Genomic DNA, 23,906 nt, shown 5'->3' on the forward strand with positions numbered 1-23,906 from the left:
TGAAATGACATTGCACATTGCATCTGATTCTGTTGAAAGAGATGAACATTCTTTTGAAAAGCCAATTGATTAGGATTATTTAGTCAGAACCTTTTGGTTAATTCAAGAAGAATCAAGGGGCAATCCTGCTGGAAACCAGTTGGCTGATTGATATCTCCCCATGGAAACTTGGGCATATTCAATTTTCAGACTGAATTAACTCACATTTTTCTGACCATGTAGCTCTCCATCTGCTCCTGAACGACATCTTTCCAACTTCTTTACCCTGCCACTTGGATTAACAGTTCATCAGCAGGTGGAGAGTGACATTTTGGCCACTTACAAACCCATAGTATCACAGTAAGCTTCACTGACCAAGTCAAGTCCGCATGGTTGGCAATCAGTTAACTTTCAATAATGTAGTTGCAGTTGCACAAATACAACCCCACCCCGATTGCATGAAGTACCTTCTAATTCAGAGGAAGATGGTAAGAAAGTTTCCATCTTATAATCTAGGGGAGGAAAGACAGCTGCCCAGCTGCCCAGACTGTGGAAAGTTTCCTGAGTGAGGGCATGTGCTTCCTACATTGTGGACTTCCATGAGAGACCATCACCCCAGGCTCCCTTTGTGCTTCTCAAGGCTGAAATATGAGCTGTGGTGAGTCACAATTCCCACCTCAGAATGGGGGTAGACAGCTTCTTCATATTGTTTCTGTGTGTCTTCATCTCTCTGTACTGACTGATAGAACTTGATGGGAAGAAGAACTACTGAACACATTACAACAATGATGTCTGTCCCTTCTGCTGCTTCTACACTAGTGCCCAACCATAATAAACTAATTAACTGGAGAATCTTGAGAAGGTCAGAGGGAGGGGTAATTAAACAGGCTATTCTGCAATCCCAATGAAGTCAGTCTATCATCTGTTGTTGCCCCTTTTCCATATGTGGGAGGGCCATAACCAGGTACAGAAGTGAGAAGAGCTTCATCTGTCCTTAAATTCACTATTAACCTTGCTATATATGCTCACATTTAAGGTGGCCATACACGTAGCAGTTCCGATCGAAAGATTGATCCCACCTTCCACTGATGTACAGGGCTGAATCGTCAGATATGGAGGTAGAAACAATAGAAATTCTACCTCCACCTGCTGATTCAGCCCTAAATGTAGATTTTGCTTGGGTGCCTTCAATGGCGCCCGATCAAAATCTTTTAACCTGGCCGATCGATGAGGCGACCGATATCCACAGCCTTTTGAGATATTGGTCGCCTCTTCGAGCTGCCATACATGTACCGAATATCTTATGAAACAAAGTTTTGTGCGATAATATCGGTGTGTGTATGGCCAGCTTTAGTCAGGCACTTATTATTATTACATTTATTTATAAAGTGCCAACATTTTCCGAGTGCTTTACATATGGACACATAGTTTACATACAAATTGATACAGGTTTACAGTACAGCAATAACTATTGTGTTGTCCAACTCAATTGAAGTTTAGACTGATATAAATTTCCTTTGCCAGCACCCCTTTTCAGCAGTTAGGATGGGGCATTGCCTGTTGCACAAGTTAAAAGAGCTATGGCTTCATCTTAATCATGTTTAGATCCATCAGCCCAAACAAAAAAACAAACAAAGAAAGAAACAAACAGATAAGGGCAAATTGACCATTTATGTGGATGGCCAAATCAGAACTATTCAGTGCCTCTTGTCTACAGGAGACATGTTGGTCCATGTATGGATGTCTTTAGTGTTCATCTTCTAGAAAAGCTCCATATCCCAGTCCCTGTGTCACAATCTACTGGGTGGTGTCAATATTTATGAAGAGACTACAGCCCAACATTCAGTAATAAAAACAGGTAGAAAGGTAGAAAACAGGTAGAAAGTTGGTAGAAAAGTATTTAATCAAAGTAAAATGCTAGCTGGCAGTAATTTCAGTGCATGCTAAAACAGCAGATGGTACAATTGCTTCCATGCAGCTAGGGGCGCCAACCCCTTCTTAGGAATGTGATGATCTGGCAGCCATCTGTGCCCATAGAGAGGTCACTGATCCTACCTGATACATGATTCAGAGTTCTGCAGTTCAATGCAGAGATAATAGATCATGAAAGCTCTCCTGGGGGCCCTGGATCCTTACGTGGGGTTGGGACATGCAGGTTGGGAGTAGTAAGTGACGCAAACAGAAAAGTAGACCTGTACTTAATGCTTGCTTAGGGGAGGAGTTTGGTACAGGGCTTCCTAGTGGATTTTCAAACTGGCTGAAAATGCAGAGGGCAATGATACTGTTGGCAAAGACCAAAGTGCTAGGTTTATGGGCACTAAGGTCATATTTGAGCTCCAGCGCTTTCACCCGTGTCCATAGTAAAAGCAGAATTCTTTAAAATACATAAGGGCTCATTTATAAAGGGCAACTGCAGTTGCAGTCATGCAAAGATGGGCAAGTCATGCAAAGTGACACTATCAATTAAAGGTGCTTGCATCAAAAGCTGCTCCTTCCACTTTCACATAGTTGTGCTGAGTCCCCTTTTGTTCTCCCCGATGCCTATGAAAAATCATGTGCAAGTGTATAAATTGATGCTAAGGAACCATAGCTACCACCACCCAGGGTAGCTACAGGGTTTTCTCAGCACATTGCATTAATAGGCACACCAGACTTGGGCCCAAAGAATTTCATGCTAATACCATTTCAACACACCATCTCTTCTGTGAGAATTTTCACGAATGAACGCTTGCACAATTGCTTTCATTTGGAACTTGTGCCCGAAATAGCACTTGCATACTATACCTGCACTCATAAATGAGCCCTAATGAGTTAATTATGCTTCGGGTAAGATGGGGACAAGAATGGTCTTGGTGTACTGTATATGAGTATTGTGTTTGTTCTTGGGAGGGTTGCATCCTGTGGATATAATATTGACTATAGGGGTCATTTTTTTGAGAGGAAGGCATAATCTGCCATTTTTCTTGCACGTTGTACCCTGCTTTCCATTCTATATGAATTGCCAAAGGGCTCCTGTTTCTGTTTCAGAGCAAAGAAACCTACAGCCGCCCCCATGAATATGGAGCTGCCTGTATATTCAGGAGGGTGGAGGCACATAGATGAAGGAAAATGGGCTTTGGTTCTTAACAAGCACAATTCTCCTTCTCTAGCACATACAATATCTCATACTAAATGCAACTTATTAATTTCATGGCCTTCCTGTAAGTTTCTGACTCACAGTGCACCGCAAATACACACCATATATCATCCTATCACACTGTGTCCTGAGCAGCCACGGACCAAAAAAATCCAATATTGAAAGTAATTGCACTTAAAAGGAGAAGGAACTCTTTTCCTTAAACTCTTCCTTCTAGGACCCAAATTAAGAAGGGAAATCAGTTTGTGAGCTCAATTAGTATTTGAGGAAAGCTTATTGTTTTAGTGAGGCTGAAAGGTACAAAGAGCTGCAGAACCACCATGTCTGTGTATATTGTGTGTGTAATTATGGGGAGATCTATGAGATCTAGACTGAGAAAAGCTCTGAGGACATCACCTTACATTACCACTCATCATCTTCTGGTCTGTATCTTTATATCAGTTATATCATTTGTAAAGTCTCTAGATTGCTTTATATGCACTGTTTAAAATATGTCCTGCATTGTAACGTCTTCTCATTGTTTATAATAATGTTATCAATGTAGCAGCTGTAGTGCCAGATGATCCTTATTGCTTTTAGGGATCCCTAGTAGGATAACCTATATATGTAATAAAAGGCACTTAGGTTGCCCAGGAGCATTAACCCATAGCAACCAATAACATGTTTACGTTTAAACAGGTGACCAGTAAATGCTTCCTGTTGATTGGTTGCTATGGGTAACTGCTCCTAGGCAAACTTGGTGTATTTTATTACATAACACCATAAGAGTTTCTCTGAGGAGCCTGGCTCCTAGTTTAGGACCCCTCCTTTTCATAAGAACACTCTTCACTCTTAGAGGGGTTACCCCATGTTTAATGTTGACTTGTGTTTGTCATAGATAGAATGGGGCCCCTTATGCCTCTAAAAAGGCAACTTGTGGGATTAGTTGACATATTGGGGCTGACTGAATAATATAAATTCCAAAATTGCAACAGTGCATTTACCAGTAGCTATCAATCAGCAACAAGTTAGAAGAGGAAAGCAAAGATTAGATTGGTTTCTATACGTAACAACTCTTATGCAATTGCCATCTACGTTAGTAAGTCAACCAGACCAAAACCCCTTTCCAATTTCTTGGCAATCGCCTCTAATGCTTGAGTATCCTACTCTGCAATGCCATTTTGCCAAGGTGCAATAGTCTCACAATGGGGAGAATTCACAAAAACGTCAGTAAATAAAATGCTGTATAAAAATGTTGTTTGTGCGCCACCTTATTCACAGACCAATTTTCCATCATCTTTCCACCTTAACGACAGTTGTCAAAAAATGTTGTTAAAAAGTGGGCTATTGTGTTCAGCATGGGTAGCGTGGTTTGGTAGAATTAGGGGTTATGTAATAAACAACACCTTATTTGCCCAGAAGCTTATAGCAACCAATCAGCAGGTAGAATTTGCTGGTCACCTGTTTAAAAGCAAACATCTTATGGGTTGCTACTGGTTACTGCTACCAGGCAAACTTAGTGCTTTTTATTAAATATGGGGCTAGTGTCCTCTTTAAAAATTTCTGAACTTTGCAGCTTCACTGATTTATAAAACTACAAACATTTCATTTCAATACTACATAGATGCAACTTTTCGCTTACTCCTTATTTATTACTTCACCTCTCCTTTGACTAAAATACACTGACATTACTTTGACAGCGCAGACCTGGCAAAATCCCATTATTTCCTTTGGGAGTTAAAAGACCTTCTATTTGGCAAACTAAGAGAATAGGTCATCAATATTTTACCACCCATCGATAATCTAGTTGGCGTTGAAATGGCATTGAAATAATCTGAATTCAATTACATTTCCATTACTTAGAAGGGTATGTCCCCCTGGCTTTGCCAGAAAATTATTGAAGCTTTAGCAATATATATGTTCATGTATCATTCAGGAGTATCCCTAACAATAAGGTACATATATTCTTTTCTACTAAAACCTGAGCTCTTTCATATACACTATTGCTCTACTGATTCAGTAGCCTTGTTATCCCAACCATCATGAAGACCCCCTTACTCAAACTAGAACGTTCCTCCTAAAGCAGTGATTCATTTTAAGCTGACCTTGATGGAGCTTAAAGCAGTTCCTTTTTCCTTTTGTGCTTTTAGCACAATCGAATAAAGTTTTCTTACTTCGCACAGATTATTCTGTCCCTGGGTCAGCGCACACTCAACAGGAAACATTCTTTAAGGGTGTCAAGACTGTGGTAAGCTCTGCACTACTTCTTATATTATATATGTTATACTACCTTGGCCCATTCCTCTCTTTTCTGGAGAACAAGAGAGACCCCTACATCATCCTACTGTATCACCTTACAGTATATACAGAAAAATAAGCAACCTTTACATCAGTCTCCTAGCAGAAGCACTTAATAAAGCATTGATATGGCACACAGTCCCTTTCCTTTAGTGACCATAGAAATAATCACTGGATAAAGAACATTTAGTGTATCTCTTATACTGCACTGGTTTTAATAATTGTGTGTCCGAACCCAGCCCACACTTACCCCCGACTGCTCTTACTACCCTCCAACCACTGCAGAATGTCACCTATCCTCCACCACCGCTGCTGCCACCGGCTCCTATGTGTTCTTCTTCACTGGGACTGGGCTGGTGGAATCTTCTGCCCAGTGCAGCTACGGCCAGAAGGTGGCTTGCCCCCTGGATTTCTGCCATCCTAGGCCCGGGGCTTTTGTGGCATGCCCACAAATCCAGTCCTGCTCTTATAGAGATTACCTACAATACAAACTACAATCGGTGCATGTATGGCCATGACAGAGCACTATACAGAGCTCTGTCATGGGAGATTGGCCATTTTCCATATTCCGTAGCACTCTTCAATAAATGGGTGTATACATTGAACATACAGCTTATATACAAAACTACAACTGGTAACTGATGCAAGAGGTAAAAAAGGGCTCTACCTTAAAGAGCTTACAATCTGAAAGGGAAGGGGTATGAGACATGAGGGTGTGAGGATGTGTGTGCTCAGGAATTAGCAAGGTGAGTGAACATTGAAGCTGTGTTTAGATGAAGGTAGGATTGTCTAAAGAGATTATTTAGATGCAGAGAGATTGGGAGAGAGGTGGACAGAACATGGGAGGGAATTTTAGTAGGGGTGCAGCCCTAGCTAAGTCTTGAATGTATGTATGTGAAGAGGTAATGAGTGAGGTGTGGAGGATCTGGTAAGTACCTGGATGTAGGGGGAAGTTGTACATAGCCTTGATTGTCAGGGTCATTAGACAGAGCCAGAGCAGGGATTGGCAGAAAAGAAGTGGTTGCTGTGGTGTATGAGCCTGGCAGCAACATTCATTATGGAATGCTTCTATCCTCCAGTGACCATAGAAATAATCACTAGAGAGGAGGAATGTCTCCAAAGAGAACATTCAGTGGATCTGTTATGGTAATCACCCTACAGAACATGCTGTTAGATAAGGAACTCATACAGCCATTTCCCAGCAGAATCACTAATCAGAGCTCATCTTTGGCACCAAGCCACCCCTGCCACTACAGCATTGACTTGCCTGCTCCTAGAATAGAAACTGCAGTGATGCCACGCACAGCATTGTTACCTAATGCACCATGTCAACTTGCAAGGTTTTGCTTTTCTCTTCCAAACAATCGATTTCATCTTAAGGTACAGCGAATCCGAGAAGATTATTTATTCATTCCATGCACTTTAATCCCGGAAACATCTCTCTAAAATCGCTTTTGGGTTCTTTAATATCTGATATTAATCTGGCTGGAGTCCCAGCTGTGCAAAAACACTGTTCATTTAAGATCTTTGTTGCGTACATGAGAAACAGCAAATTGGGAATTTTTTTTATATATAACATGGATCAAGCATCAGACACAAATAAACACAAATTCCATGCAGTGCTTAATTGTTTCTTACAAGGTAAAGCTGACCTTGCACAAGGGATCAGAGAAGGAATAGATATTAACACTATATGAGGGCATTGATTTTTAACATGTACTGAACATTTATTGCCTTTGGTGACTAAGGGCTTTACCTGTGGGCTGGGTGGATTTGGGCCAACATCCACACATGAGAAGTGGGTCGCTGTCCCCACCTGACGTAACTAAGCCCTCCTCCCAGCTCTGGCGGGGTCTATTTATAGGTGCGTGCCGTTCCACCCCTCCATGAGTTGGGGAAGGGCAGGTCGCGGAATTATAAATAGTGCTAATGGTGCTGCCGTGAATCCTGTGAAGGGGCGGGTTAGGGTTGGGAGCAGGTCAACTGTTTGTTGACCAGCACATCACAATTGCCTTCCTATTTGTACATTACAGGTATGGGATCTGTTATCCAGAAACCCGTTATCCAGAAAGCTCTGAATAACAGGAAGGCTATCTCCCATAGACTCCATTATAAACAAATAATTCACTTACTGTTTAAATAATTTTATTGGCAGACTTAAGGTAAGACCCCTTATGCGGAAAACCCAAGGTCCCAAGCATTCTGGATAATGGGTCCCATACCTCTACCTTATCTACCTCTACCTTATCTACCTCTACCTCTACCTATCTACGATATAATTCATCCATATTGGAGGCCAAAAAATCCTGTTGGGTTTAATTAACGTTTCAGTGATATTTTTAGCAGACAAGATACTGCGGTTCAAATTATGGAAAGATCCTTTTTCTGGAATCCCCAGGTCGTGAGCATTCTGGATAACAGGTCCCATACCTGTACTTGTTGATGCTTGTTTATGTCTGCCTCAGTCTTGCCACAATTGAAGTGCCAGTTAAAGGAACAGTAACTCCAAAAAATGAAAGAGCTTTAAAGTAATAAAAATATAATGCACTGTTGCCCTGCACTGGTAAAACTGGTGTGTTTGCTACAGTAACACTACTATAGTTTATATAATAAGCTGCTGTGTAGCCACGGTGGCAGCCATTCAAGCTGGAAAAAAGGAGAAAAGGCACAGGTTACATAGCAGATAACAGATAAGCTCTGTAGAATACAATAGTGTTTTATCTGTTATCTGCTATGTGCCTGTGCCTTTTATCCTTTGAATGGCTGCCTCCATGGCTACATAGCAGCTTATTTATATAAATAATAGTAGACTTTCTGAAGTAAACACACAACTTTTACCAGTGCAGGGCAGCAGCACATTATATTTTAGTTACTTTTATACACTTTTATTTTTTGGTGTTACTGTTCCTTTAAGCTTCAGCACTTATCAGGATGCTTGTGGGAATGCCTCCATATACACTGAACACTTCTCCATCTGTATGAAAGCTGCCATTGCAGTCCTTGGCTTAGGCATTTTCTTAGGAAGATAACATTATCCACATCATATTTTAATGAAGGCTGTGCCTAATGCTCCATTAGTGTTAAATTTGTTATTCTCATCATAGAGTAAGAATTAGCAAGAAAAGCTGAAACAGATAAGTGTTTATCTTTCCATATGCCAAAATCATTTTACAATTATTGTTGTGTATCTGTTTATATAACGAGCCGATTATAGAGGGCCAGATTATATCAAAATAATGATATCATACAATGAAGTCTGTGGAGCCCTAGAGAAAACTGGGGGCCACAAAAATTGTTTGGAGCATTCTCATGATTTTTCTATAATCTCCCAAAGTTCTGCATCAATTATATGTTTCTTATGTTGAAAGTTGACAGCTCTGAGGGCCACAATCGGCACCTGGGCCTCTAGTTGGACAGCTCTGATATAATGCTTATTTTGAAACGAGATTTAAGTCATCTCGGTGGGTCCAGTGGCAGACCTAATAGGGAGAAATGCATAATGAGCACTTGAAATAAAGACAGTTGATTGATAGAATAATTGGTTCTATGATGATATGTAGGTTAAAAATGAAGCATTAAAGGAGGTATGGGGGGTAAAGATAGCTTAAGATGTTCATTGGACTAGGGCAGTGATCCCCAACCAGTGGCTCAGGGGCAACATGTTGCTCCCCAACCCCTTGGATGTTGCTCTCAGTGCCCCCAAACCAGGTAGTTATTTTTGAATTCCTGACTTGGGGGCAAGTTTTGGTTGAATAAAAACAAGATTTCCTACCAAATAAAGCCCCTGTAAGCTGATAGTGTGCATAGAGGCCCCTAATAGCCAATCTTAGCCCTTATTTGGCTCCTCCATGAACTTTTATGGTGCTTGTGTTGCTCCCCAAGTCTTTTTACATTTGACTGTGGCTCACGAGTTAGAAAGGTTGGGGACCCCTGGACTAGGGTAATCCTTAACACCAAGAGAAATAGTGACTGTGAGGATGCTAGTATAATGGCATGATTAGCGGTCCATTGAGAAAGTCTTGTTAAATAGTTTGAAAAACAATTGGTTTTGAGGTCTCAGGGATTCATGAGCCAATCCCCTCTACTCTTATAGCCGTTGATGAGTGGGGTTGTCTTTCTAAAGGCTAATTGGCTATCCATTGTATTGATTTTTATGGAACACTGTTTTTTAAAAACAGGATTATGCAGGCCCTGCACTGGCGTATTCTTGCTCAGGAGCATAGGCATCTTAGGCATGCTTAGTTACTGGCTTAGGGAGTAAGGGGAATAGCTGGTTGGGATGAAGGTAATGCATAAAATTACGTATTAACTATTTAACCTCAATGCTTGGTGATTTACATATTTGGGTAATTTAGTAAATATCAAGCAGATATATCCCTTAGCTCCCTTGTACTAGGCTGTATGTAGGAAATTAAAGCCATTGAGCATAGCTACTGGGCTAGAGGGACTAATAAACTGTGAAGGGAAACTACAGGGGTATAAAAGTGCTTCCTGTTTGCTACTGCGCTTTCTTTCCAGTATTGTGTGATCTTTTAGAACTTTTTAAAACAATTGCTTTGAATGAGATTATAATCATTCATATAAAAGCGAAATTTTATTCCATACTGAACAAATTCTAAAATACTCCCCAAACATCACCTTTGCCATGTATTTCCTTGGGGTAACACATGGGATTGGTTGAGTAAAACTGACTTTACTTAGATTAAATATATGGCTCCCCATCTGTAGATACAACTCCACAGCATATGGGGATGCACTGGATGGTAAAATCTGAACAACATCACATTAAGATCTGCACATACATGTTCCTTCCCCCCAGCTCCAACTTATATTTTGCAGCAAATGTCCAGTGGTTAACCCTTAAAGCACAAAAAAATGTGTGTCGCCCTGAAGCCCATAGCTCTAGGCACCAGCCCACATGTGCCTTTATAAAAAGTACGGCCCTGGGTAAAATACATTATCCATCCAACTGGTACAGTACTTTGTCTCAGACACAGCAATCTAAAAGCTACATGGAACCCATCCAGTGTTAGGAACAAAAAAGTGGGTACTTGAACTCAAAAGTGGTGTCACAATTTGGTTTTTGTAATTGGATTTCAACATTTAACTATAATAAATTATAAACCAATTAATAAATTATGTTCCAAATAATCTTGTGCCTCTTTTAGGGTTAAAACACATGGAGCTACTAGTAGCAGCTACTTGTCGTAGACAATGTTGATCATTCACTAATAATTGTCTCTACGTGTGTTTTAGCAGAGGCAATTCTCAGTATAGTCTGTGGCAGGGTATTTTGTTGGATTTAGTAGCTGTGAAGAAGTAGCTGCTACTAGCGGCTCTGTGTGTCTTCACCCTTAAGGGCTGTGACACACAGGGAGATTAGTGCGCCGTGATTTGCTGAAGTTGCCTAGAGAGGTGACCTTGGCAAATCACGGTGCCGCGTATGCCATTACACCGGAGATTTACATTCTAGCCGGTGGGATGGCATTTCGGGGAGATTAGACACCCACGACAAGGAAGATTTGTCGCGTGGCGACTAATCTCCCCGTGTGTCACAGCCCTAAAGCAGAATGCCCTCCATCTTTAATGGCTAATGGGCAATTCATTTGGATACATGTTGCAGACTATGTATAGACTTTATGTAAAGTTTAAAGAGTTTAGAAGGCAGGGTTGCTAATCTTTATGGTTGTTGATGCTAATCTTTGATGGTGATTTATGGTTGTCCAGTCATTACAGAGATTTAGGCTGGGTTAGTTCATTGATGGTACAACCAGCTATGGTTAAACTCGCAACCTCAGCATCTAATGAAATCTGTGTGCAGTTTGATATAACATGACCAACATGCCATCCCTCTGTTGAACTACATTGCCCAGCATTCTCTAGGAGCTAAACATTTGCAGTGCTATTGGTTGACTATCCTTGGGAAAGATCACTGTGGTGATGGAGATATGAAGACATAATCTTCTACAGTGTTCTTATAGTCATTGTAAATTTGCTGTTGCAAGACATTTTCCTATTCAAATTCATGTCATGAAGAGATGCAGCTGTGAGACCGAGGGAATGAAATAGAAGCAATGCCCTGGTAGCTTAGCAATGGAGAAAATGCAGTTTTATTGGCTAGGACCTTTCAGCAACATGCACAAGTCTATCTGAAAGAAGTCCCCTTGGTCCCAGGATGAGACATGAGGAATTAGTCAGATACACCTTTCATATTGGGGCAGCACAGTTATTGATTCCTTCCCTTATACTGCTAGTTCAAGAACATATTTTTCCCAGGGGGAGTGGGGGGAAGGCTTATAATATAGGCATGATCTGTACAAGTAATTCACCAGCTTCAAACAACACCCACAGTGGTGGAGATGTGTAAGTATATCAAGGGTTTGTTTAATAAAGCACCAAGGACTTGTTACATTGGATTACACAGGGGTAGACATCTAAAGTGTATATAGTTATGTAAACAAGGAGCTAGGATTTCCATTTTTCCTGGAAATCTGTCCTGTACCTGTTGTCTTTCTTCCCTATTAATAACATTGGCTAACATGGCTAACTCTACTAGGGGCTTATTTAAAAAGGGGAAATTATGTGATTTATGTTTTTAGAGATGTCTATCCTTTCCAAGTATGCTTAGTTTTAAATGAACTAGTAAATCTGGTTGGTTATTACATATTTATATTCACTGGCAATGCACATCCTTAGGCTCTCCAGCTGTTTCTAAGACTTTTAATCATGTGGCACCCTAGGGCAGCTCTTTATTGGCATTAGTACTTTGAGTTTTTAAAGGTTTTAGTCTCTTCTTAACCCCCAGTATTCTCTCCAAGTTAAACCTTGTAAACAACCCCCCCCCCTAATGTCCTCATCGAGAATGATAAATAAAGTCAGGGTTGTTTAACACATGGAGACTGCCCTACTGGTTAAGACTGACTTTGCTGTGATCCTGATTCTTGGAAGCCTGGCCTCAGTCCCCTTGTTAACTACTAGTAACCATCACTGTTTAGCACAGAAGTTCACTGTTTAGTGTTCATTTACAGCTTTTGTTATCATGAAGATAAAGATGGCCTTATAATTGTATCTAGTGTACACAATACACACAGTGCAGCTTCCTTTCAGTGTCAAAAATGGTGCAATTGGGCATTTTAGATGCTTCACAAAAACTTTCTCCATTGATAGTTGGGTAGTTATTTATAGCCCTAAATAAAAAAATATTAGTTCAGTGGTGTGTTCCACTATTATCCGTCATTGCAATGGCACTTACCAATAAACTGAACAAAAATAAAGAGAGATATAACTTGATGGCATAAAGTGGAATGATAAAAAGCATGGCTAGAACCCAACATTGTATGGTTAATCCCATGTTTACGCTGTTTCCTTCCACAAAAATACTAAAACATTTATAACCAAGTGCTATAGATGATAGAAATGGGAAGTGCAGCGTAGAATCATTTAATATTTAATCAGGCTTTTCTTGGGGATGAGGGATGTGTTTTATTGTACAGAGAGATGGAATTAGAGAAGAGGGGGCCCCCAGCTGTAAAGGAATCTGTAAGCCCCATCTGGGGGTTGGCCAACATGAGGCTCTCCTCTGCTTGCTGAAGGCCAACTCTCAGAATCCCACTAAAAACTTTTTTTTTGTAGCAATCCAACAATTAATATAATAATATATCCATTGTCTTTTGTTCTCCAACCAAGGTGTTGAATTGATGTTCAGGGCCCAGTTTAGAAGCCCTTGTTGCCCTGTTGTAAAACAGGAATGAATTGGAATGTACAGCTGCCCTATAGCTACAGGGTACTATTTTCTTGGCCCGTTCTACTATTGGGCTGCTAGTAACTTTTACATGACCACAACTACATACAAGCAATTGATTCCACAATGGGGGTGGAAGAGGCATGGGTGTTAGGTGAGGGTTTGCCAGGGGAAGGGGGTTTTCATTATTGTCACAGGGTTATTGTAGCTTCAGCCTCATCCAAAATTCTTGTGATGGAACTTAGGGTGGACTTTTAACTGACAATGGCACAAGCACACTTTCGTAGTATCTTTAGATCTTTGTGAATAGACTGTGTATTGCACCAGTTTGTGCATGATGTGCTAAATATAGCTCTCGGGGTTGGCTAACCAAATATAAGAACCTCTATAAAAGGTCTCGGTATCCATGACCTGTTCTTCTTGCGACAGAAATATTAGTACAGTGCATCCGTGGCCTATTCTGAATAAAGGATCAGTTGATGTTCTGTGTGGCTTTGGCCTTTCATGTGGGATAACTGCATGCCTCTTGGTGATGGCACAGATGTCCTTGGAGAAATGAGACTGCAGGAAACGTAGGGGTGGTGGCTATGACTCTCATTATATATATAAAAATGAGAGATGGTTTACACAGTAAATCGATACCATTGCAGTTGCATGTAACCTTTGCGTGTGTACAAGCCATACAGTACAGTTACAGTATCCTCTGTACCAATGGCAGAAGTTTCTAATGTAAAGTATAGGATTACTATATTGATTACCTTATTATATTTAACTATTGGAAATATTATTGCCATTGCTACCCCCAGTATTGGATTCTGTGGGACTGGTGTTACTGGTTCAGCTTCCAGTTTTTGCCTGACCTAGGATATCACAACTTTTCTTATTACCTACTCTCCTTTTAAGTTATAATCTCCTTATATTAGTGTTTTGAGGCTAATTTAGTTCAGTCCCACTTGGTATTTCAGCAGTTGATAAGGGCTCACTTTACCTTATAAAACCCAGGTAGGATTCGGTTCAATGATTCATCAGCAGTAAGCATTCCAACTAAGGACCTTTGATTTTCGAATGGGTGCCCAGACACTTTTGGGCACATATTGTGTAAAAACACAAAAACAAACAAAAACATCTTGTATCAGCCATTCTTATATAATTGTATGTATAAAAGTATATATAGCACAGAAAATTAGTAGCTTGACTGTAAATAGACCTCTTCATAACAGAATTCTATGTTTTCTCTTAACCCTCACCGAGGAACCACAAAACAAACCCACCATAGGTATTCCCCTGTAGTAAACACAGATTTGCTAGAGAATGTGAGGTAGAGTGGGTCTTGAAAAGGGAAACAGGTTGTTGTGCATATGATGTGGTTCCTGCAGATGAGGGACTGAACCTTTCAAGGATTATCTTGGTCTTTCAGTTGCTGGTAAATCATTTGAGGTGTGGCATAATATATTCTTATATTATAACTTCAAAAGGTGGTACTGATCACAATGAACACTGAGGGGATGTAATAAAAGGCACCAAGTTTGCCCAGGAGCAGTAACCTATAGCGACCAATCAGCAGGTAGAATTTACTGGTCACCTATTTAAAAGCAAACATCTTATTGGTTGCTATGGGTTACTGCACCTGGGCAAACTTAGTGCCTTTTATTACATATGGGGGTTAATACCTGGTTTTACATCCCGTGTACACGCCACGTAGCACAATTCCCAGTTATGTAGTAAAACCAAAGCCATGGCCGACTCTGACTTAGCTATGTAATGGGAGGCTGTGGAAGGGAAGGAGGGAGTTTTATCACAATAGTTTAATTCCAGAAAACATTTTAAAGTGATAAGAACATGTTCCTCTAAAAACCTTCAGTTCACCTGTCCTGTACTCTCCAACATACAGATTGTAAACTGAATGGGGCAGGGACTCACTATATAATTGGTATAGCTATATAGTATCAGAATAAAACAAATTATAGCATGAAAAAAAATTGTTTGGATTTGGATAAATGTAGGCCCAGAATATTTGTGTTTGCACTGAATAGATATTTTTCACTTGTATGGTAGAATGGCTATTTTCTGATACCAGCTCAAACTAGGGCTGTGCTCTGTACAGGGACTTAACATAGGAGACAAATAATGTACATTAATAATGCTGTGCAGGGATCCTTAGTAATTCTTACCCTAAGGGGGGATCAAAATAGCCAAGTCTGTTGTTGGCCAAGGAATAGGGTCTCAGAATGAGCCCTGTAAGACATTCCCAGTGGAGGAGGAGGCATTTTAAGGATGAACAGCATGACTAGAAATTAATTTAGAAGATAGGCAGGCACTCCGGATTGTTTGTTGTAACGAAGTACAAAATAGTAGAAAAATGCAGCCAGTAGAAATTAGTTAATTAAAAAAGTATAAATTTTATTCTATCCATATCCATAGGCTATCTGCTTTTACATATGGATAGAATAAAATTTATACTTTTTTAATTAACTAATTTCTACTGGCTGCATTTTTCTACTATTTTGTACTTCGTTACAACAAACAATCCGGAGTGCCTGCCTATCTTCTTAATTGGTTTCCTGTGATGACTCCCTATGCTGAATGGTCTGGGGCATGAGCACCTGGACCCACCGTCACTGTGGGTAAGAGTTATATCCACCAAAAAGTGTGATCACATTTTCATGTTTGAGTAGAAATTAATTTCCCATATTAGACAGACATAGAAGCTGCCCGGTGTGACGGTTTTTTTTTTTTTAATGTTTGTTGATTCAGCCTCTTGAACTTAGTTTTATGTCACCTCTTCTGTATTCATAGCAACTGGAGATAGAGGCATTAAAATGCCTGTGACTGTTTGGCTTTACTGCCTCCATCTAGCAAAGAGACAATGAAAAGCTCATGAATATTCCTGTGAAACAGCAGCAAGAAGCAGCATCTATGTATGAGCATCCTAACTCTGCAGTAAATATAGGGCTCAGGCAGTGAAATCATAAAACAAGGAAACCAACTGCAGGACTATAACATGGATTTATTGCCACTGTATGATATATATGTTCATATTTAATGAAAAGACATAGTGTAAAAGTTACAAGTAAATATAGAAATATTACATACTGAGGGCTATTGACATACAGATCGACTGGGAGACTATTGACTTTGGTGTAAGTAGAGTCTTGTGGGTCTGGGTGCAGGATTCACGCCCTTTGGTTGTGGGTCCCTTCAGTCTGGACACGTGCACATTCTAACACCTCCATGTCGCACTGTCCTGCATTAATGCAGTCGCTCCTCTGGTAGTTTCACCACTGTTTATTTCCTTTTGGGCAAAGTTTAAAGAGAAGAGTGGAACTGACACTGAAAAATACTTAAAAAATTACACATAAATTATACCCAAGGCAGAGCTGTCCACAAGCATTTTTCTATACGGGTTCATTGTTAAAGATGGTTGTTTGTAACCATAGCAACTATAGAAAAATGGAATTTGTGGCCTATCAAGCCTACCCAACATATTGTTAGTTCTATGGTATATTTAGTATATGTTCCTCAATAAAGGTGGTTGTTTGAGACCTTAAGTGGTGTTTTTCAGCAACCGATACGGCCGCTTCTCTGTTTTTAGTTGAATATTTTTGGATTGACCTTAAAAGCACCAGTTCCAGTGCTGTCAGGTGTATCCTATTCAAATGAATGGAAAGTGGCAGTGCTGGATATGGACTCTTCTCTGCAATCTGGAAACCCCCAATAGAGAATATGCCTGTGTACCATTAGCCTAACAGTAACTGACACCATCATCATTTTCAAATCAAAGCCTTGGAGATCGTGGGCCATGTCTTTAGCAGGAACTAATGCAGATTGGTTGCTTGGGGGTAGGTGACTCTAGAAATTAGGGAGCTGCTATGAGGTAAACTCAAATAAGTAAACATCCACAAGACAAAAGAAACACAATTAATAAAGCAATTGTGCGAATATTTTGTTTAATCAAACCTATCAAAGGCCTTTACGTCTTATGGTCCACTGAGTATTAGCCGTAATTAAAAAGACTAATACTCTCCACATATCATTGGCGTCAGTAGAAAGTCATTCTGGCCCATGATTGCTTCCACGAGTTTGTGCTACTCAAATAGCAGGTCAGTTTCAATTCAATAAAATCTCATGGTTTATCTAATAAAAACTGTATGTCTATGGGGAAATATAGAGTTGATTAAAGGGGAACTCTGGCTTTCGAACCAAAATTGTTTTAAAGAGCCCCACACAACACAGAAACCCCTCATATACCTATCACTGTATTCTCTTTCTTCAAAAAGTAATGAATAGTAGTGAATAAATACCATTGTTATATGCTATAATCCCATTGCGAACAGTTCTGCTCTTTCTGCATCATTTCAAATCCTGGCAGGGGAGGAGGGACTAAAACATTGGTTACAAATTGTAACACCTTCTTCACAGCTTACAGACAGCATGCAGGAACTACATAACCCACAATGCATTGCACAGCAATGTTCCTGTTGACATCACGTGTGCAGGGAATTGTGGGATTTGGGAGGATGCAGGCTGAAGGCAGGCTGAGGACAGGCAACTACTGATACATTTTATTTGAGTCTCAAAGTAGTCAGACAGATCAGCAGGGGGCGGGGCTTAGGGAACTGTTCCAAACCATATTATTATATTAAAAAACATGAAAAGGCTGCATATTTTTTAGATGTTATATATTGCAAAGTTGCTTGAAATTATGTTTATTTTTCAAAAAGCTAAAGTTAGGTGGAGTTCCCCTTTAAAAGACACTTTATTTTTATTAAATTGAATCTGGTCTAGAACCTTTTTGAAGGCAATACGATCTAAGTCATAACATCAGCCCAGTAACCCATAGCAACTAACCAGATGTTTGCTTTACGAAAGTTGGTCAATAAATGCTGCCTGCTGATTGCTCAGGATTACTGTTCTGTAACAACGTATTCTAGGAGTTCAGGCTTAGCTTCAGTTTTAGGAGCAACAGGGGCATTCAGAAAGAGATAGGTTAGAAGACCACGAGTCCCCAATGTCTGGGAATGAAATAAGCTATTTGCAGCCATTCAGTGCCACAATTTTAACATTTGTACATCAATTTTGAGCTGAAATTTTGAACTCTTATTTTTCATCTGTCTATACATCTGAGGAGCCAGATAATGAAGGCTTCCCTTGTAATATGCCCAGTTCTAGTAATTTAGCTACTGACGCATGGGTCACTCGGGAGGAAATTCAAAAGAGACTTGAACATGTAAAGGTAAACAAAGGTCCAGGGCCGGATGGGATTCATCCCAGGGTATTAAATGAGCTGAGCGCTGTGATTGCCAAACCTCTTCACTTAATTTTTCAGGATTCATTGAGGTCTGGCATGGTGCCAAGAGACTGGCGGATTGCTAATGTGGTGCCGTTATTTAAAAAGGGATCCCGTTCTCAGCCTGAAAACTATAGGCCTGTTAGTCTGACATCAGTAGTAGGAAAACTTTTGGAAGGGGTAATAAGGGATAGGGTACTTGAATACATTGCAGTTCACAATACTATTAGTTTGTGCCAGCATGGTTTTATGCGTAACAGATCTTGCCAGACTAATTTAGTTGCCTTTTATGAGGAGGTGAGTAGGAACCTTGATGCTGGAATGGCAGTTGATGTCATCTACTTGGACTTTGCTAAAGCGTTTGATACAGTACCTCACAGAAGGTTAATGATCAAATTAAGGAATATTGGCCTAGAACATAATATTTGTAATTGGATAGAGAACTGGCTGAAGGATAGAGTACAAAGAGTGGTTGTAAATGGAACATTTTCTAATTGGACCAGTGTGGTTAGTGGAGTACCGCAGGGGTCAGTCCTTGGGCCTTTGCTGTTTAACTTGTTTATTAATGACCTGGAGGTGGGCATAGACAGTATTGTTTCTATTTTTGCTGATGACACTAAATTGTGCAAAACTATAAGTTCCATGCAGGATGCTGCCGCTTTGCAGAGCGATTTGACAAAATTAGATAACTGGGCAGCAAACTGGAAAATGAGGTTCAATGTTGATAAGTGCAAAGTTATGCACTTTGGTAGAAATAATATAAACGCAAACTATCTACTGAATGGTAGTGTGTTGGGGGTTTCCTTAATGGAGAAGGATCTAGGGGTTTTTGTTGATAACAAGTTGTCTAATTCCAGGCAGTGTCATTCTGTGGCTACTAAAGCAAATAAAGTGCTGTCTTGTATAAAAAAGGGCATTGACTCAAGGGATGAGAACATAATTTTGCCCCTTTATAGGTCCCTGGTAAGGCCTCACCTTGAGTATGCAGTGCAGTTTTGGGCTCCAGTCCTTAAGAAGGATATTAATGAGCTGGAGAGAGTGCAGAGACGTGCAACTAAACTGGTTAAGGGGATGGAAGATTTAAACTATGAGGTTAGACTGTCGAGGTTGGGGTTGTTTTCTCTGGAAAAGAGGCGCTTGCGAGGGGACATGATTACTCTGTACAAGTACATTAGAGGGGATTATAGGCAGTTGGGGGATGTTCTTTTTTCCCATAAAAACAATCAACGCACCAGAGGTCACCCCTTTAGATTAGAGGAACGGAGCTTCCATTTGAAGCAGCGTAGGTGGTTTTTCACGGTGAGGGCAGTGAGGTTATGGAATGCCCTTCCTAGTGATGTGGTAATGGCAGATTCTGTTAATGCCTTTAAGAGGGGCCTGGATGAGTTCTTGATCAATCAGAATATCCAAGGCTATTGTGATACTAATATCTACAGTTAGTACTAGTGGTTGTATTTATAGTTTATGTATGTGAGTATAGATTGGTAGGTGTGGGTTAGGTGTGCTGGGTTTACTTGGATGGGTTGAACTTGATGGACACAGGTCTTTTTTCAACCCTATGTAACTATGTAACTATGTAACTATGTAATACAACTTTTATTCTTTGGGGTATGTACAGTATGTACCGGCCTTGCTGGATTGGCCTGTAGGAATGGGCCAGAATCACTTCTAGTGCAAAGCTGGTATATACTTCCCCCCAACAGAACCAGTATTTTTGCAAAATATGAGAGCGAAGGGGTTACATACAAGCAGAATGTTTTATTTTTTTATCCTAATATATTTTTCTTACAAAAACTTTGACGTTACAAAGCTAATTTTGAGCTTTATTGCAGCCACAGTAATTACTTCCTACTGGCTCCCATGTACCATAGTGTCAAGGAGCAGATGTGATGAACAGCCCTTGCAAGTCTGCCCAGGCAGAATTGTGGCACCGTGCCATATGTAATTGGCATGAATACTAACAAGCAATGGGTAATAGGTAGTTAGCTGAGCAGCTCCAGCCAAGTTGTAGACCAAGTCAAGGGTCAAGATAGGCAGATTTTGTTGCGGAAAAAAAACATGATTTTGTCACAGTTTATTATAAAACTACAACCAAAAGCCATAAAAAAAAAATCTAAATTTTAGTAAATAAACCCAATAGGATTGTTTTGCCAACAATATGGATCCATTCAGCTTAGTTACCGTCAAGGAAAAGCCACTTTTTTGTTATTACAGAGACAAAGGGAATAATTAATAAAATGAGTATTATTTGCTTAAAGTGGAATCTATGGGAGATGGCCTTCCATAACTCTGAACTTTCTGGATAACAGGTTTCTGGCTAAGGGATCCCATACCTGTATAGCACCCAGGTTTATTGTATTATTACTTTACAGCAGAAAGAAACAGGAAATGGAAAGCAAACTTGCCTGGTCTAGTTGATAAAGACATTATAATATCTTGTACAGGTGGAGCCAATGCGGAGGCATCTGGCACAAAAAGACACACCTTGAAATAGAATGAATAGTTTGCACCACATTCAACAGATGCTTCCATAAAGTCTGCCTCAGAGAGATGTAAAGTACTAGGTTACCTAGCAACATGGAGGGGCAGGAGTATTCTGGGAACTTAGGGCAACCATTGTGCATCTCTACTATAGTGGGTACTGTGTCTTTCTGTAGCTTGTATCATAGAGAGAGAGGGTAAGAAACAGAAAGGCAAGAAATTAAAGAAAAATCTTCATGTTCTTCACCGTTGTGTTGTTGTGTTGTCTTCCCTCCGTGCTTGTATTTGTGGTGATTCCTTTGCATCTGTCTTAATTTGCTTGCTTGTCCATTTCCATCCACCTTTGAGCAGAACGCCTTGCGCAGTAACTCGCTGTCAGCGGAACGCGTTGGTCTCCTTGGTGTGCTCGTCACTTTGCTGTATAATTTGGCTAATCTGAATTTAAAGACTTTTAAGTTCCTTGTTCTTTTTTTTGTTTCCTTGTGCATGTTCCATTAGGCTGCCTTGACATCATAACAACAAGCAATGGTAGGTGCTTTCACATTTTTTATTCATTTTGCCGATTATTTTGGTTTAACCAATGCAATTTATTTATGTATTTTCACTATGCTTTGACTGAGCTTGATGAAAAGTGTATGTATATTATGGAAATGACCAAGAACTGTTTCTGAATGCTTTATTTATACCCATATATATATACCCATAGACACAGAAGTTGGTCTCTTCCAACTTTAAAGGGAAACCAAAGAACCTTCACATTGTGAATAAAAGCTTACATTAACTTCAGATTATCTGTTCTCTGCATAGTCGTATGGACATGGAATGTCATTACTTTGGGAACTCTGCAGCCTTTTGACCTAACAATCAGTACATTATTAATGATGAATGGGTGGCTTTGAATTAAACACGCCTGTAAAAAAAGCATTGGATGGGAATTTGTGAAATGGTAATAAAATATTACTATTAATGGGTGTTTTCACCACAAATCTGGTAATGCACCAAGGGAAGAAGAGCAAAAGAGGCTGCATGAACAGCATTCTGCAGGGAAAAAGCAGCTTCTCATTCACAGCAGAATACTGATCTGATCGATAGGTAGAGGTTAGGAGCTGCGTTTTTATGTGCATTTTGCCTTAAAGAGAAACTCTGCCCCCAAACAATGTAGGTCTCTATAAAAATATGATGCATAAACAGCTCATATGTAAAACCCTGCTTCACCTAAATAAACCATTTTAATAAAAATATACTTTTTTTTAGTAGTATGTGCTATTGGGTAATCCTAAATAGAAAATTGCCATTTTAAGAATTAAGTGCCACCCCCTGGGATCATAAGATTCACAGTGCACACAAACAAGCCAAAGCACACATACATGCTAGGCCCCATCAGCCAATGAATGGGTTCTGTCTTTTACTCCCACACTACTTCCTGTTACAGTTAGAGCTGCATTATTTCCTGTCAGCTGATCTCTGAGGGAGCACACAGCCCATCACAGATCATGGAAAAGGATGTAATAGGACAATATTTACTGATATATATATTTCAGTTTGGCGAGATTCTTTAATAGATCACTTAACATGATATAAACTGTTGGTTATGTATTCATTCTGGGGGTATAGTTTTCCTTTAAAGGGGTTATTAATTTTTAAATTCACTTTTAGCCTGACATAGACATTGATATTCTGAGATTTGCAACTGGTTTTCATTTTTTATTTGCTGTGGTTATTCAGTTATTTAGCTTTTTGTTCCCCAGCTCTTCAGATTGGAATTTCATCAGCTGTCTGGCTGCTAGGGCCCTGTTTACCTTAGCAACCAGGCAGTGGTTTGAATAAGAGACTGAAATATAAATAGGTGAGGGACTAAATAAAAAGATAAGGAATTAAAAGTAACAACTTTACTCACAGAGCAATAGGTGTTTTTGCCACTGGGGTCAGTGACCCCCATTTGAAAGTTGGAAAGATGTTAAAGGCAAATAATTAAAAAATTATAAAAAAAAATAAATAATGAAGACCAATTGCAAAGCTTATATGAATAGAACTTTCTATAACATAATAAAAGTCAATTTAACGGTGAACCACCCCTTTAGCAAATTGTCACCTAGCTGTCACCCTTACTGGCTGATTGTCAGGTTTTGTGAATACAATCTGTAATCCGGGGGCAGCTATGGGATAGCAGTAGGTATTTTTTTATTTATTTTTACTTATTAACATTTATTTATAAAGTGCCAACATATCCCGTAGCGCTGTACAATAAGTGGGTTACATACATTGGACATACAGAGTAACATATAAAGCAATCAGTAACCGATACAAGAGGTGAATAGAGCCCTGCCCAAAAGAGCTTACAATCTACAAGGAAAGGGTTGAGACACAAGGTGTGGGATTTCATACATAACACATATTAGATACCAGTATGAGAGAGGCTACCAACGTGCTTGTTAACATTTTGGAGAAAAATGTAATTTTGGCTTGTGTAGTTAAGGGCTACCCAGATTTCTGTAATTATGAACTCTCCCAAATGCGATTTATTCAGCAGATCAGTAGGTTCCATCCGCCATGTGGTACATTTCAAAGCAAAACTGCTACTCAGATACATGCGGTAAGATGCTTTCAAAGAAACCAAGTAAAGATGAAAAACAGGAATAAAAGGTTGTAAATGACTTGAATTTTCCTTTTAGCACAAGACTTTCATCTAAAAGTGGTTTTATGACCAAGGTTGCTCAGTGTGTGCTCCTGCCTACAGTGCTTATAGCAGTACAGGTATCGGACCCCTTATCCGGAAACCCATTATCCAGAAAGCTCCGAATTACGGAAAGCCTGTTTCCCATAGACTCCATTATAATCAAATAATTTGGATTTTTAAAATTGATTTCCTTTTTCTCTATAATAATAAAACTGTACCTTGTATTTGATCCCAACTAAGATATAATTAATCCTTATTGGATGCAAAACAATCCTATTGGATTTAAGTAATGTTTTATTGATTTTTTAGTAGACTTAAGGTATGAAGA

At 39.7% G+C, this 23,906-nt stretch overlaps 1 protein-coding gene across 3 annotated transcripts in view; it reads left to right on the plus strand.

Moving 5' to 3' along the window:
- The window catches only part of ppp2r2c (protein phosphatase 2 regulatory subunit B, gamma), a 90,566-nt gene that overhangs the window by 19,674 nt on the left and 46,986 nt on the right, over positions 1-23,906 (plus strand). The window contains exons 2-3 of one of the 3 annotated variants that reach the window (XM_004911243.4): positions 496-637; positions 21,400-21,429. The exons of 1 other annotated variant lie outside the window; for it this stretch is intronic. In XM_004911243.4, coding sequence (XP_004911300.1) covers positions 628-637; positions 21,400-21,429 — 40 coding nt within the window. In that variant the 5' untranslated portion in view covers positions 496-627. The remainder of the gene's footprint in view (positions 1-495; positions 638-21,399; positions 21,430-23,906) is intronic. One more of the 3 variants, XM_002938267.5, reaches the window with a different exon arrangement.

This window comes from Xenopus tropicalis, chromosome 1, assembly GCF_000004195.4.
Source record: "Xenopus tropicalis strain Nigerian chromosome 1, UCB_Xtro_10.0, whole genome shotgun sequence".
NCBI classification, from domain to species: domain Eukaryota; kingdom Metazoa; phylum Chordata; class Amphibia; order Anura; family Pipidae; genus Xenopus; species Xenopus tropicalis.